At 33.6% G+C, this 17853-nt stretch overlaps 2 protein-coding genes across 3 annotated transcripts; one reads left to right on the forward strand and one right to left on the reverse strand.

Annotated features, from left to right (window-relative positions):
- The first annotated feature begins 6266 nt into the window (after positions 1-6266).
- Positions 6267-7527, forward strand: LOC131643395 (LIM domain-containing protein WLIM1-like). Of its 2 annotated transcripts, none has more exons than XM_058913610.1 (5): positions 6267-6567; positions 6680-6735; positions 6836-6917; positions 7005-7088; positions 7181-7527. In XM_058913610.1, the coding sequence occupies exons 1-5, from the start codon at positions 6430-6432 to the stop codon at positions 7361-7363; spliced, it is 543 nt and encodes a 180-aa protein (XP_058769593.1). In that variant the 5' UTR covers positions 6267-6429; the 3' UTR covers positions 7364-7527. The 2 variants fall into 2 exon arrangements, with proteins under 2 accessions (XP_058769593.1, XP_058769592.1); XM_058913609.1 differs by having other exon boundaries at positions 6271-6567; positions 6680-6776; positions 6877-6917.
- A 107-nt stretch (positions 7528-7634) lies between these two features.
- On the reverse strand, positions 7635-9144 carry LOC131643396 (cysteine-rich and transmembrane domain-containing protein WIH2-like). The gene is made up of 3 exons (XM_058913612.1): positions 8988-9144; positions 8667-8865; positions 7635-7870 (listed from the first exon to the last, which is right to left on the reverse strand). The coding sequence occupies exons 1-3, from the start codon at positions 9037-9039 to the stop codon at positions 7825-7827; spliced, it is 297 nt and encodes a 98-aa protein (XP_058769595.1). The 5' UTR covers positions 9040-9144; the 3' UTR covers positions 7635-7824.
- Between the last annotated feature and the right edge of the window lie 8709 nt (positions 9145-17853).

The following is a 17853-nucleotide window of genomic DNA, read 5'->3' on the forward strand; positions in this document are numbered from 1 at the left end:
TAAACTGACCTATAAGACTTCATAGGTAAAATAGACTATTTGAGAGTCTTAATGTGAAATAGGCTTTTAGATCATACCAGACTTTTAAAAAGGCCATGACAAGCAAAAAAAACCTATAATAGCTCATAGGTTAGGTTAAAGCCTTTTAAATTTAAGGGGATACTAATCCCACCTTAAGAGGTGGAAAAGAACCCCATGAAAATCCAAAATTGCCCCTCATATTTATGAAATGTATCTCCAAACGCACCATTTGCCTCATTGAACAACGCCCCAAATGAGGGTCACCCTTTTTTTCCAAAACTTTATTCTGGACATACATCTCTGGCCCAATTTCATTTTAATTGAGCATCTCGGTGGATATTCCGGATATACGTTTTCGTTTTTTCAAAGCAAGAATTTGAAAACTATCACCTTTGCATGTCAGATAAAGCATTTCCGAAATATCAAACATGATTTTAATCAAATATCCACATGCATGATCAGACCCTATACCCATTTTTTCTCAAAACCCTTTTCAAAAACCCTTTCTTTCTTAATCAAGATTTTTACTCCAAACTTGTATTCTTGTGTTTCATCACGTCAAAATAAGAAAAATAAGCTAAAATTCAAGATAAAGATAGTTTATTTTAAGCCTCGTTGATCACATTAATCTTGTTTTGAAGCTGAAAAACTTATGTCGAATCTGGAAATGTATTTTTGGTGTCTGTATGAATTCCTCCGAAAATGTATTCCTATAGTCTGTTTGTTTTCGATTACCAATATTCTGTTTTCAATTTCATCTGTTTTTTATCATTTATGTTATTGTTTTCATTAGAAATGATGCATCCTGATGTTTTCCTCATACCTACTGTGTCTTCGGATGCCAAACTCGTTGTTGTTAAGAAGGAATATGTTGGCAACCAATTTACAAGTGGACAAGAGTTTGAATTTCGTGATCACATGCTTCAATGGATTCGTACGGAGGCAACCAAATTGGTTTTTGGTGTTGTAACTGGAAGGTTCGATAATAGTTCGGATAAAATAGTTTCATTTGTGACAATGAGATGAAAAAGAAGTGGGAACTATAGAACTCCTCTCCAAAAACTCATACGAGATGACATCTCTTCAAGAAAATGTGGATGTCTCTTTAACTTGCGTGTTTATTGGTTGGCAAATTACAAATGGAGATTTAATGTGATATGTAATTACATAATCATGACATATGTGAAAAATTAGTTGGGCATCCAATTGCATGTCGCCTCATGCCGAAAGAGAAGGAATGTGTTATTGACAGTGAATATGGTTCAATCGAAAAAACATACTTGCAATTTTGAAACGTAAAAGACTCGGAAATATCTCAAATATCAGACAAGTATACAATGTTAGGGCCCTTAATAACAAGGCGTTTAGGGGGATAGAACTGCAATGCAATAACTCTTGAAACTTTTGGATCATAACAGTTATGTTTCGAGGTACCAGACTTGCAAGGAAGCAGTAATCGTTAGAGATGTATTTTAGACTAATCTTGATTCCACCAAGTTGTTTAACACATTTTCTACTATGCTAATTATTGATTCAACATATAAGACCAAAAAATACAGACTTCCATTATTATAAATTGTTGGTGTAACCTATACTGAGAAGATTTATTTTGTCGGGTTTGTATTTCTAAAGAGCAAAAAAAGAGGAAAAATGTTATTTGAGATTTAAAGGTGTGTCAAGAAATGTTGAAGGACCAAGAAGACATGTTGAATGTAATTGTTACTGACTGCGATAATGCTTTGATAAATTCGGTTGCAAAGGTATTTCCTACTTCGTATGCATTACTTTGTAGGTATCACATAACAAAAAATGTGCGAAGTCGAGCGTGATAGTGGAAACAATAATGAATGCTTGGAATTTTATAATAAATTCTTCTACAAAAGAGCTATATGTTGATGTTGTTCTACATTTCAAGAAGGTTTGTGAGAAATATCTAAATTTATTGATATATGTTGAAAGTACAATTCTGGACCAGGTGAGGGAGAAATTATTTTGTGCACCATAACAGAGTTGGAACACAGATTCAAAGACAACAATCTTTATTCACATTTGGTCGGCAACATTTCTCGAGCATACCTTATTATATTTTTTACGAAGCCAAATGAGCTGAAAGTTTAGGTTCCAATAGCTCGAAGTATGGTTGTACACTTACTAAAATTTATGGTCTCCCTTGTGCTTGTCTTATATCTAAGAAGGTGAAACTGTATAGGCCGATACGAATAGATGAAGTTTGCAGTCACTGGACAAGGCTCAGATTTGATGATAATGGTGTCATGAAACACGATAAACTAAATATCTCTATCTTGAATGAATGGGAAGTGATACTAGAGAAAATTTTGAAAGTCGGTGACAATATGAAACTCCACATCAAAGAGCAATTGAGGAAGCTTGCTTATCCAGAAACCACGGACTAGAAACCACACTCTAAATTGTTCAAACAAAAGGTCCTCATAAGAATGTCAAACATACACTAAGGGACAATTCAATGGTGTAATCTCCTTCAAATTTTGAACATGTTGACAAACTTTTTTCCGATTCTCCGATTCTAAAATCTCAAAAAAGTGTTTTCAAAGGAGCTCGCATTAGCAAACCACCTCATTCACCATCTTCATAAAAAATTCTATTCATCAAAGAGATACAGATTTTTATGCACAAATATATTAAACATATCGTTAATGTTTAGGGTGATGGAAATTGTGGTTTTTGAGCTATTTTTGCTTTGCTCGGTAAAGGAGAGGAAGATCACACACTTGTCCGTATCAAGTTATCCAAGAGTTGAGGGGCCATAAAGAATCTTACACACGGCTTTACGAAAAAAAAATTTGATGCAATTTATGAATTTCTTGTTCCTTGCATTAGTGGACCGACACCGAAGGAGAAATGGATATGCTTCTTTTAAATGGGTCATCTCATAGCTAATGCATATGAAAGAGTGTATATTGATCTTACAAGGTACAATTTTTTCAAAACATTTTTCCACTGCGCACTACCCCACCTCAAAATCCAAATGATTGTATGATGTGTGTTGGGCAAATTTCAAATTCACGATACTTTGTTCAAGTTTATTTGAAATTGAGATGTCCAATACCACTTACATCATCGAAGTGGACATCTCATTCAACAACAAAAGTCGAGACTTAGCCGAACCATTTTGTGAAACGGATGCAAGAGTTCACCAAATTAACGAATTTGAAAGAGACTCAAATAAACAAAAGTCATAGGGGGTACCACCCATAGATATAGATTTGGCGACACATGTTTCGGTTTATTTTAATTTTTTTTCAAGAATGTATCCTATTTAATCATGTATTAATGATATATATATATATATATATATATATATATATATATATATATATATATATATATATATATATATATATATATATATATATATATATATATATATATATAATATATATTTCAATACATTTTTATGTTTTCCAAAAAAAATACTGCATTTAGTACCGTTTCATTTTAGAACAAAATTTCATTCTCTTATGAGAGGTTTCAGAAATACATCTATGAAATAACATAACAATGTGATACTGGAGATGCATCTCTAAAACATCCTCTGGTACAAGATAGAAATTATGAGATTCATATTTGTCTACAACTACTATAAGATGTTTCATACGGAAACACATTACACCAGAATGAACATTTAGTAACATGTCGCAAATGTCTACTTTAACGGCGTGAAACCCACAAGAGAATTTAAGATTAATGAGTACACCCGTTTTGCATATCTGAAATACATACTGCAGAATCTTCTACCATATGCCGACAATCGAAAAATTGTGAAGCTCAAGTACTGTTCACCATCGATTGACAACAAATGCAAGATTGAATTCAACATCTATGAGCTGAAAACAGATGCAGATTTAAAGGCTATGTGGAATACCTTTTAATATTTCGAAACAAAAGTTCTTATCGAGGTGGATGTGATGAGTTGACCGGTCAAAGATATTATGAAGATGTTGGAACATCCACCCAAATATTAAAATGTAATGTTTAATTTATGTTAATGATTACCTATGTAATATTTTGTTCTTTATGTTAAAAATGATAATTCTATACATTCCTTTTTTCAGTCTCTACATATATAATTGTTTCTATATAATATTTTTGGAGATACATTTTCAAATTCTAATTATACATAATTTTGGGGCATCATTCAAAGTACACATGGAATGAGCTAAGATCCTCTTCATTTTCTCTCTCCATTACTATAGCTTTTAAAATATTTAGAGTGCATTAAAAATAAGTGGACCCATCAAATGTCAAATTATTGCATTTATATTTACAAAACTTTGGTAATTGACAAAATGGAGAATAGAAAAATGAAGAGGATCTTGACTCGCATTGAATGTGTGTGTTTAGGGTGCGTCCAAAGATGCATCTATAAAGTTTAGGAATATCATTGTATTTTCATGAGGGTGTAGTGGTAATGTGTAGGGTGCATTAAATATTCTCCTAAATTTATCATAGGTCGGACTTATACCTTATAAGTCTTGTTTAACCACCTACTTTCATCACTATTGTACTTGAATCATACAACGCATTGTTTAAAAAAAACAAATCTAACCCAAAATCCTATATTTAAATTAGATTGTCGTCCGTCTGACTCAACTCATTTTTCCCATACCCCAAATTAATTTATTTAATAGGTCAAATATATCAATTTGTTTAATTTTTTTTGTCTATTTGATTCGCTTAATATTGCTAGTCTTCTTTTTTACTTATTTATTTAGGAATTCACTTAATATTGCTAGTCTTCTTTTTTACTTATTTATTTGAGAATTTCTTAACTCACCCTATGATTTTCTTACGCATCACGTAAAATTCCAAAAATGCCTTAGAAAAACATAAATACATTTCTAGGACGCACCAAAAATTGATAAGAAATCAATTTTCTCTTTAAAATATGATGGATAGACTTTTGTATTTGTATTATGAAGGGTGTGTATCGAAAATGTATTTCTGATTTTGTTTTCTTTTTAAAATATGATAGATAGACTTTTAAACTTGTATTGTAAAGGGTGCGTATCATAAATGCATTTCTAATTTTCCCAAGAGCATTTTTGAAATTTCATAGGGTATGTTTAATTTGCTAAAAAACGAAGTACTAGACAGGACAACTTTTTTTGTACTTTGTTTGATGCAGAAATTAATTATGACACCGGACAAAAAATATAACAAGGTACTGGACAAAACCATAATTTCTTGTCCCCAACTAAACCATAGAACAACTTTTTGTCCGAAGCACTAATTATCAAAAAATTATTTTTTTACTCTCTTTCTTATTATTTAATATTTTAATTCATAAATAGAATATTAATATTTTACATATCAATGTTATAATAAAAATTATACTGTTTTTATTCGGTTCATTGACATATCAAATAAAGTAGAGAAAAAAATCTCAATTTCTTATTTTTCTTCTCTTCTTATTATTTAATATTTTGATTAAAAAAATATTAATAAAAAATATTATATAAGAAATTATATTATTTTGTCTGCTGCATAAACATATTAAATAAAGTAGAGTAGAAAAACTATTTCTTCATTTTTTTCCTCCTTATCATTTAATATTTTGATTCATAAATATTATATTTATATATCAATAAATCATATTATATTTGAAATTATATTTTTTTGTCTGGTGCGTAGACATATCAAGCAAAATCGAGAAAATACTTGTCCAGTCCAGTAACCATCGAACACAGTACAATACAAGAAGTTGTCTAATACTTTTCTGTACTGTCTAGTACTGTTTTGTCCAATACTTTGTATTTTGCAAATCAAACGCACCCATAGCGTTGTCACCCTATAAGGTGTAATAAAAAATTTCCTATTTATTTCTTATCAATGATGATGACCATATTCTACTAAATGAGGGCTAATAAAAATTATGGTAAGGCACCTGTAAAGAACCACCCTCATTACTATTTAATGTTGACAAACTAAAGTTAAGGCATGATCAATAATGTATGAGATTCCTTGAAACAAATTCAGACAAAATAACTGATGGAAAGCCATCTCATCAGTCATCACAACAAGAATCTAATATATATTTTATTTAACCTTTGTTTTATTTTTTTCCTTTTAATCCATAATTCACTCACAACTCAACAACGTGTCATCTATAAAAATACATTTCTTGTTATATCCGAAATTTACTGCTGTCCACATTCAGTTTTTTCATCTCCTCCTCTGATTTCTTTTCATTCTTTTTCTCATTTTCCCAGTTTTTTAATACAAGGGAGAAAAATAGAGAGAATAGAGAGAAGAGGGGAACATTGGCAGAGGAAATCCTTGCGGAAGACTGAACTTTGTTCCCTCTCTTTCTCTTGCTCATTCTGCCCAGGATTCGGTCATCGTTTATCTCACTGTGTGTAGAAAGCCATGGCCAGTTTTGGAGGATCCATACAGAAGTGCAGGGCATGTGAAAAAACAGTTTATCTTGTTGAGAAGCTAGCCGCAGATGGTCGTATATATCACAAGGCCTGCTTTCGATGCCACCATTGCCAGAATACCCTTAAGGTATTCAGAACATACATGTCTTGACATATAAAATATATTATTAAACCATTGAATGATGAAACTCACCATATAATCCTACAAAATTTGATAAATTCTAACTCTGTAATTGCAGCTAAGCAACTACTGTTCTATCGATGGGGTGCTCTATTGCAGACCGCACTATGATCAACTCTTTAAGAGAACTGGAAGCCTGGACAAAAGTTTTGAAGGTAAACTCGACTTGTTAAACCAGAAACAGAAATTGTTGTGTGAAAATCTTAGAGTAGGTACTAATATTCTTTTGTTTCCTTTCATTCTCATTCGTCACAGGAACACCCAAAATTCAGAAACCAGAAAGATTCGAGAGTGAGGTGAAATTTCTATAGCTTCTCTTGTCACATTTCATAGTAAGTGTATTTTCTAGCGACAGTTTGACAGACTTGGTTTTTGAATGACAGAACGCCAAAACACTGGCAAAGGCTTTTGGGGGAACAAAAGACATATGCATGTGTTGCAAAAAGACAGTGTATGCCACTGAGAAGGTATAACTAATAGAAATTTCGAGTTAGTTATAATATGTTTTACACTACCTTGTTCTGATTACTAATGCTTAGTACGTTGCTACTTATCAAAGGTTACGGTTAACGGGACTCCCTATCACAAGGGCTGCTTCAAATGTACCTATGGAGGTTGTACTATAAGCTCATCAAATTTTGTTACACATGACACAAGGCTCTACTGCAAACATCATCACATTCAACTTTTCAAGGAGAAAGGGAATTACAGTCAGCTCGAGACTACTGAAGTTTCTGCTTAATGTCAATAAAAAGATTGTTGGTAGTTTTGGAAAATGGGTGCTACAATTTCACGTATATATTACTCTGGTCTTGTACAAGTACTATAAGGTGAAATTTGCTATGTATTCATCATAAGAATGCTTTTCAGCATTTTTATTAAAATTAGAAGAGCTCTTCTCTTGTAGTGATGATTAACACATTCATGCAACAGAACTTTAAACAAATTCATCAAAATACAAATGCTAGCAAGAAATGAAATTTTCTATAAAGGCATGAAGAAACAAACCACCGAAAATAAAAACAGATCAATCCTTTAACGAAGCAGTATGATATATAGAAGCAGTAGTTCATAACTTCATATTCATAAAAACAAACAATAAACAAGGAAAAGTAAAAGAAGCTATAAGAACAATAATCATCATGCGCTCAAAGTCAAAATACATTTGTAATCAACCCAGTCTGTGCAATGTAATATCTCCCCTCAAAAGCACGCATCCAAGAGACAGCAGCAACAGAGAGCAGCCAAGCTGCAACATTCACAAATTACACAAACAAATCAGATTACATCACATTGATGACCAATAAGTACAACACAGCGCATTAGCAGAAAGCCAGAAACTTATAACAACGTTATTAACCCAAAAAAAAAATGAAACTAAAAAATCATTCGTGCCCATTTGTATAACCTTAAAAGAAAGTGTGAAGGCCAAGAATTGTAGCATTTGAGGCATATAGGGCAAAGAATATACTAATTGTAGTCTATAAAGAAAAAATACTATATATTGCAAACTCTGACGAAAAGGAATTTTCAAAAAAAGTGATTTTAGAAAACTTGTCCACATCTCCTTCACATTGGTTGTCAATAATAGTACCAAAATTGTATCTTATCTGATGAAGAAGACCATTTCAACAAGACAAGCTACCACTTCAAGATGGGCAAAACCCACGCGTCAAATAAATCACTATCAATGACAGCCACAACCCACCACTTGACTTAAATTAAAAGTTGAAATTAAAATAATCACTTTTTTTCTGCTTATCTATTGTTCTTAATCTTGAAATAAGTTAATTTAATTGATTAATTTTGTATATGACACTAAGAGCACAACTAATAATACATTGGAATATCCGGTAATATGGTATGGCCCACAGAAACAAAAAATAAATAAAATAAAAACAAAAGTAACAATCAAACGCTGACGCACCACCGGTGGCAACCACGATCCAGTGATCAATTCACCGTTGATCGGAGCAACCACCACAACAAATTTGATTTCATCGATTCAATTTTAACATGCAATTAGAGATCGAGAGAGGATTTACCAGCCTTCCAAGCAACCAGCTCCGGATGAATTTTGCTGTTGTTGAGGCGGAGGCTGAGCGTACTGAGGAGCATATTGCGGCGGATAGCCTTGCTGCGGATAGCCTTGTGGTGGATAGCCCTGTTGTGGAGGGTAGCCTTGCTGTGGATACCCCGGCGGAGGGTAAGCGTCTTTGCCGTAAGACTCTTGCGGCGGATAACCTAATTTCATAAAATCAAAACCACAAAATAATATAAAAGATCTATAATATAATCAAGAAATTAGCAACCACAAAATCAGTAACGGTAAGTGAAATTAAGAAAGAAAAGAGGGGGTGACCGACCTTGCGGTGGAGGAACGCCGACGGGCGGTTGTTGTTGGTTGTAGTAACTCATTTGGATGGCGGAAGAGAAAAGAAGAGAAGAGGGTTGTTGTAGCAGAGATTTGATTTTTGAGAAAATATAGATGAAGAATTTATATATATACTAATATCTAGATTATTTATTGACGGCTCTTTAGGCGTTTTATGGGGGTAACTTCGTCTCAAAGGTTGTAACCGAGGAAATATTTTTTTATTTTCTTTTCCTTTAAATAAATAATATTACTATTTTTTAATTTATTTTTACTTAGTTCGATGAATTAGTCTATATAGTTACAGTTGTATATTAAGGATATCTTATTTTTAATTTTATAAATGTATAAAAATAATTCTTGAAATGGAAAGAAAATCAATTTGTTTTTTTCTTCTAAAAATGATTCATAAAATTGCTACTCCATGCCCTCGTGTCAGCGGTACGTGTATAAGTCTTCTTTTTTCATGATGTAATCAATAAAACATGCCGTGTCAAATGCGCGTATTTATTTTGGTATCACTATATTTTCTATATTAAATAGATCTATGCCTTTTGTTACTAGAATTAAATTCAAACTTTGTTATATATTCATTTAACTGTTACTTTACTTACTTATAATATAAAACTTTAATTTAATTAGAAATACTTTCCGTATATTGATGATAAATAGGATTAGGATTAATCCAAGCCAATAAAAAAGTAATAAATCTAAAAAAGAAAAATTTTAATTTTTTTTTATAAAATTATTTTTTACTTTAAGAGAGATAAAATAAAAAATAGTTATTTTTTATTTTGAGAGAGATAAAATAAAAAATGGGTAGAAAGTTTGAAGTGATAGCTATGTTAGTGTATTTGTATAATTGCAAAGGATAAATAAGAGACAATACGACATTTACCGGAGGTAGGCAGACAATACTCATCATCCAAAGCATGGTTGCTACTCTTCCATATGTTGTTATGAGCGCTTATTTCTTACAATGTGCGTCCATTTCTCGGTTATATCGCCTGTTACATGGATTACCTGTCCGTTTATAGAAATGAGAGGAGTGACATATCCTTATCCATAAAGATGTGGGGGAGGAAGTCAAAAAGGGAAATCGCGTTCTCCCGAGTTATAAGGGAAGTAACTAGTAATTTCCCACGCTCGTAAGAGAGGAAAATGTTATTACTACTTTCTTAGAGCCTAAGATTCATGACCAAGATATTCACATAAATACCTTAACCATAAGGTTATAAGACACCAATATATAGAACTTCTCACCATCCCTGCGTGAACTTGCTCTAATCCCACAACAAACCTAAACACTTTGACAATCTTACATAACTAGGAGTTGTCACTCATTGTATTTTTGTGGATCTATGTGCTTGCAGGTATTGTCAAGGTCATTCAAGGTGGTGAAGTTTGTTGACAACAAAGATGTATGTCAACTAAGTAGTTGTTTGATTTTGATGATAACAACACTTAATATCAAACGATATACGCTAAAGTTTTTATCTGTTGAAGATAACTGAAGTTGTCGAATATGTTTAAGATGGTTGATTAAGCTGGTCTCCTTAATCAAGTTATCCTCTTGAAGATGAAGGCATCTCTTTGAAGTCAACACTATGTTCAAACGACATTTAAGTGAATACTTTTATTTCAAGGTTCATTGGTGGGTTAACTTCTGAACTCTCAAATGATGGTAATCAACACAAAGATATATCAAGCCTCATTGAGAAGATTCAAAGCTCTTGTATGATGCTAAACTCAAAGATAATGATATCAATACTTGAAGCTTCAGATGTGTGAAAGAGAAGGAGTGTGAAAGCTCGTTTGGTCGTGAACATCTGAATGACCAGTGTCTTGTAAAGACACAAGAATGTTTCTAGAAATACTCTAGCATAATCACACGCACGCACACACACAAAATTTGAGGATCCTCTCATATTTTATTTAAACCATTGAAACACGTTTGTTTAACCTAGCTAACTAATTATGGGAGTGTCTGATTGATCAGAAGACTTTTTCCAACTGAATAATTAATTAGACCTAATAACCTAATCGATTATGTTCACTAAGTTGGTATAAAATCATTTAGGGCAATCTTTTAATGATTGATAACAACTAAATATCAAAACCTTTCATTTGTGGTTTGAATAATCAATTACTATAGGGCAATAATCGATTATGACATTGTTAGAACAAGATTGAGAATCTATGTTCAGAATCTAGTTTTGATGATAACAAACGCATATTTTGTGAGTAACAATTTTATTACTAATGATTTCATTGAGTGTGCAGATACAGTGTCAAAGTCCTCTACAACATACACAACAACTCAATCAGAAAGTACATCAGAAGCTTCAAAGGAAATGAACAAGAAAAATCAGCTACAAGAAGTCTTGCAACATCAGAAGATCACGCACGGAAAAAATCAGAAGTTCTGAAGTTACAACGCAGAAACTCAAAAATTGAAGACAGAAGATCAAGCCATCCCACAAAATAATAAGTTCTGTCAAAAGCACAAGTAACATCATCGTATACAGCGACATCTATAAAAGACACTCATACTCAGTAGTCAGAAGATTCAAAAGCTTCAAGGACAACTAGCTTTGATCAAATGAAGAGGCAAACACATGACATCTATTCTTGGTCTATAAAGTACAAGAAGATAAGCAACCATATATAAATAGTCTTGAAAGAAGAAAAACAAAGTATCAGAATCTAAGGGATAACCGTTACAAACATCATCATTATTAAAACGTTTACAACAATTAAATGGAACAACTCCCGAGGTTGATTGAAAAAGCATCCCACGTGCAGCGCGTTGGAGAAGCAACCTTAACACGTTATCACCACGCTAAAGATAAGGCTTTGCAGTAAACAACACTTGTCATTCATGATTCAACCGAGACAAAGCATTCAAAGTAATATTCAAACAAATCTCAACGACTCTATTTCAACGATAACACATCAAGCTATAAATAGATCAAACTTCAAGCTTGGATGTGTGCAACAAGAGGCGAGCACCAAGTGTGCCAAGTGTGCTAAGCACCGAGTGCAGAAGATGAGCACCAAGTGTGTGTGTCAAATGGAACACTAAAAATGCATTAAGTGAATATCCAGAGTGTGTATCCATGGTGCAACTACAGAGTGCTGAAAAGGAAAAACCTTGAGAGAAAATCTGTAGAGAGAAGCTGAGCATAAAAGCAGAAAAGAAACAACAAGAAACCATGCTTCAGAAGTTTCACAAGAGGCAACACATACTCAAGTATGTGATAATCCACTGAGTTGTTATACACAAACCACATGCCTAAAACAAGTGAAGAAGAAATCTCTGTTGTTAAGCAGTATCCTCCATTGGAGTAAGAAGAAATCCACTAATACTTGATCAGGTCTAATATTATTCATATTGGATGACTAAGGAAACTGAATACACTGAGTTGCTGCTCGGAGAGTGTTTCATGTTTAATGGTGTTAATCAATATGTTATCAGCTGTAACAAGCTTCATAATCAGTATTCAAGAAGAAGATGAAGATCTACAAGCAAGAAGTAATCAACATAGGAGCTGTTGCTCCATATCTGCTTATGAAAAAAATGGTCTTACAAGAAGGAATTATGTTAAAAAGTTGAAGCTCTAATCTCCTTATTCAAGCCAGAGAAGATCATCAAGAAGAAGAAACCATACAAGAGCTGCTGCTCTTTATCCGCTTTCAGAAGAAGAAGATCTCACACTACAAGAAAACAACAATTTAGCGTCGGCCAAAAGCCATCGCTAATTGACCAAAAACCGAAGCTACAGACACTTAGCGTCGGCCTAGCGTCGGTGTCGGGGCTGTCATTCTAAACCCCGAAGCAAAGGCAGCGATGGGCCGACGCTACCACTAGTGTCGGCTTTAAGCCACGCTAAGTGGGACACTAAACATGCTCCAGAGGTCTACGGTTACACCATTAGCGTCGGTTTTATGCAACGCTACGGTGTGCCACGTGGTCGTTCATGATTAGCTCCCCTTTTTGATATTGTATTTCATCGTTAGCGTCGGTTATGGGCGTCGCTACATTAAGCAACGTGTCCATTTGCTATTGGCTGTCTCCCAGATGGGAAAAAAATTGTTTTATTGTTAGCGTCGGTTTTAGCCGACGCTATTGTTTTTTTTGGTTCCCAGCTATTCTTTTTTTTATTACGCTATTTTTTTCTCTTTTGGGTCTGACCAATTTTTGGTGACACCTATATTTTATAATTTTTGATTACACCTATAAATTATTAAATATGATACAATACTATTAATAAATATAATTTAATCATTTTGAAATAAAAACAATAAATTGCAATATACGATACAATGCTAATAAATCTTCATAGTGATACATTACTTATAATCTAACACATAAGGTTACCAAAATAACACAATCCTATCAGTTGCCACAAAATAACATAAGGTTACCAAAATAACACAATCCTATCAGTTGCCACAAAATAACATAATCCTAATACATAAGGTTACCAAAATAATACAGTCATAACACATGTCAATGTGTACCAAAATAAGTTTACTTATAAGTCAAACTAGACATAAGGTTAATCATAACACATCCTCCCGCAACATCTTCCTCATCCTACTCGTTTTGATCATGATCATCAGCAACATCATCTTCCTCATCCTCCTCATCCTCCTGCAACATTTAATTAGTAAAAATTAGGACCATTTTTGTTACTCTCAATAAGCAATACATCATCAACCTTAACCTGTATTTTAAAGTAGAAGAAATGTTTAGAGAACTCCCGAGTATACAAACAAAAATCTAAATCTAACAAGAGAATACCCCAACAAACAGAATAACAAACCAAAACAAAAAGAAGGCAAGTAAACACGTCGAAGCAGCTAAACTCAACCACTTACGATCCAGATTAAAGCTCTTACCGCCTAAACCACTAGCAATAGATAATAATCCACCAAAAGAATAACAAAAACCAGAAATCATAATCTACCTCAAAATCAAGGCGAACACTCAACAGACTATTGTTTATTAAAGATCCTAATGTTCTAAAGTCAGACATAGAATGTCAGTGAGTTTATCCCTTATTTGCTTAGAAACATTTTCCAGGCCAAAAAATTATTTGTCTCCTCCACCTATTTCGTAGTTTGCATAACACCATTAAAGATAACATTATTACAAGTTCTCTAAATGTTCCAGACTACTACATGCTAAACCATGAAATTTATTTATTTATGTACAGTAAATTTGGTTTCAAAATGTCATATATAGTGATAGTGATTAAAATAAACGCTTTCATAGTAACTAAAATTTTGAGCATGGAGTTATTTTGGTGGAACTGACATTGAAAACAGGGGATACACTAATTATTAAACGGTAACCGCGGTAGCTAGACAGTGCTTGTCAAGTAAAATTTAACTTTAAATAAAATCTACTTCTTAGTAACCAGCAGTATATCTTATGATTTTCATTTTTCAATACCAGTTCTAGTGCTTAAACATAATTGGGGCTCATTTGGTGATGAAGGCATGATAAGGAAAGATAGTATACAGAGTTGGATAGAATGAAATTTCATATGAGCCTAATAAGATGTTATCATATCTAATCTAACGATAACGAGATGACCCTTTCAATCAAGAAGGAGATAGGGGTTTTCACATAATGACAGAAGTAAATGCAACAATATAGCTATGTATGCAGCAAACATGACTAGTGCATAATTTATTCAAATCAAGATTATTAAAAAGAAGTCAAAGAAGTTGTAAAAGTACCGAGTAGTTATAATGAGCATGTTCACTCGAAGGAGCACTAGAAGAACCCGGCTGACGAGACTGAAACATTTCAAACATTTTCCTAAGATCTTCAAATTGCTTTGCCAATTCATCTGTCCGCGCATTAGCTCGTGCAGCTTCCGCTTCAGCTCTGGCAGCCTCTTCACGTGCAGCGGCAGCTTCAGCTCTGGCAGCCTCAATGGCTTCGCTATCTGCTTCTCTATTGGGGTTTGTAACAGACACTTGTGTCAAAAAGCTCACTCCATCTCTTACGTTGTGCGCCAATTGTGCAACTCCATAACACCGACCCCGTGTTTTACCTCCGGCAACGTCTTTCCACATTTGTATCCTTGTTGATCCATCCACATCAATACCAGTTTGTGTGGCTTGTGTAAGACTACTCACATATGTTTCCTATACAACATAAGATTAATATGTCAAAGAATGAATACATCATAATCAGAAATGCAAAAAACAGAGCATAGCATAAATAAGGAAGGTAAACAGAGCATATGCAAAAAACAGAGCATAGCGTAAACAGAGCATATGTTTCCACATTTTAGTGCTGCTGCTATCTACAGCACTGAAGACTTAATAAGGAAGGTAAATTCTGTTGTGCTGCTGCTATCTATATCAATTTCAATATATCAATTTCAATATAGCAACTTCTCAACAAATAACATTTCAATGTGCTGCTGCTATCTACATTTCAATATATCAATTTCTCAACAAATAACAACTATACTAAGCAAATTCTGTTTCCTAATTCGGAGTCATAAGGAAGGTAAATTCTCAGCACCGGAAACGCGAACGCCGGCGCGTTGAACGGAACTAAACAAAGGGAAACAATTATGTTTCCTATTAAAAGATATACTACTTGGTTTGAACACTCTAGCAAGGAACAATTTTGAAGCCTTAATGAGCTTACATGTGTTGTCGCCGCACGCTCGTCAACCCACTCCCCATTCTTCTTTTTATGGGTGGCAATGAAGAGCTCATCCGGATGTGCGGGTCGCTTGAGTTTTTTAGCCTATAATTAAAGACAATATATATAGTCATGTATATTGGATATAATTATACTAACGCATTTTAATTACAAATATAATACATACCAATTCAAGTGCAACATCATGGTGAGCTTTACGGCCAGACGTATGGACTGCCCCACCTCTACTTGATGATCGATTAGTCTTATTTTGTTTGGAGACATCTTTGAAATCTTTTGTCTGCCACTTCTCAAGAAGAAACTTCCATGTATCTTCACCCATCCAAGGCGGCTTGCATGCTTTCTCTTTAGCCTTTTGCAATATATCGCGTAGTCGTGCAGCACATCTTTGATGAAACAAGTATTCCATTTTAGCATCATCGCAACGGTCCCAGCTTACAAGCGACTGACAAAATATACAAATAATAAATTAAACTCAAATATACATTATAATCAAACTAGTAAGGAAGAATTTACATTTCTTACTTTAAACATGTTGAACCATTCCTTTCTCTCTTTGTCTCTTTTCTCGCGTTTAAGCTCACTATAATTAAAAAAAGTACCCCGGTAAAGCTTTTCTATAACTTTTCTACACATTTCGGCAACAAGATCTCCTGGACTTAACCTACAAATTAAAATAACCAATCAAATAGAAGGTAACATATATCATAAACTTAGCATATACTATATTTTACATGTGTTTGTTTAAGGTGGTGAATCCAAGAGATAATAAAGTTATTAAAAGGGAACTCAATGATCCCACATTGTCGTCAAGTGAAATGGTATTTCCTTTTCCTGGGATGAATAGAGATAGAGAAATGTCTGCAATGATCTCTGCTTTGACTCATATTGTTTCTGGAGATGTTCCAAATCAAAGCACTGCAGTTGAACTTGAACCAAATATCAACATGTCTACTTCTACTAATTCTTCATCTGGTTATGGTACTAGTTCTTCTCTCAAAAGTAACAAACGAAGGCAGGGTGTTTTTTTGCCACAAACCATCTCAAATAGAGAAGCATACGGGTCTGGCTCTTACGAAACCTAACAGACACTTGATATGATTTATTACACGTGTATTGAACTATGTATTTATTTTTAGGAAATTACATGGATGCCAAACTGAGTTCCAGCGAAATTACATGGATGCAAAACTGAGTTCCGGCTTTGGTAATGTTTTGGTTTGTCAGTTTCAAAACCAGAATGTGATTGCACTTTAAACCAGAATGTTTTGGATTAGGTAATTGTTCATCCACTTTAAAGCATCATGCTTAGTGTGAATGCCAAATGTTGGATTGAAATGGTATAATCAAATTGTTTTCATGCTACTGCAGTTCGTATTAGATGAAGTTATCCTAAAGTTTAGATAATGTGAACAAATTTTAAAGTTCTGTTCCGCAAATTCACTTCACTATATTAGACGAAGTGATCCTAACATTTTAATTGATTTTTTCTCAAATAATATTGAACTATTGCTGCAGTTTCAATATTACCCGGAGTTTGACAGAAAAGCTATTGTGAAATACATTTCTTATTGAGCTTACTGTCCTTGATACTCCTTCTGTTCAAAATTTAACAACCAAGTGAGTGATCTACAAAATGTGTGGTGTACATATGCACTCTTATTGAGCTTACTGTCCTTGATAGAGATATCAAAAGGAGATTTCATGTGATCTCTCATCTCATGGACCCCATCACTTAACAACCACTTCTCAACAAAATAGATTCCAAGAAAATCTTGAGACTATAAATACACTACCCTCCTTCACAACTATCAAAACTCATTCACATACTCAACTATCAAAACAGACACATTGTCATGATATATGAACAGTATCGGTGTTAAGTTGCCCCAAATTAATCACTCCTACCATAGGATGTTTGATTATTTTTTATGTGGTGATTAGACTGAAACTTAACAATTTCTAAATATTAGAAACAATTAATATAAACACAAACTACACACTTATGTAATGGTCAACAAAGGTAATTTATTTAAAGTGTGCTTACGCAGTATCTTCCACAATATAGATCTTCGGTCTTTGCCCATCAACTTGTTCTTCTTGTTCCTCATTAGAAAGTGCTTGGTCCCCCTCTTCTTGAATGCCCTCATCTGTGGAGTGA

The sequence above is a fragment of the Vicia villosa genome, linkage group LG1, assembly GCF_029867415.1.
Source record: "Vicia villosa cultivar HV-30 ecotype Madison, WI linkage group LG1, Vvil1.0, whole genome shotgun sequence".
NCBI lineage: Eukaryota > Viridiplantae > Streptophyta > Magnoliopsida > Fabales > Fabaceae > Vicia > Vicia villosa.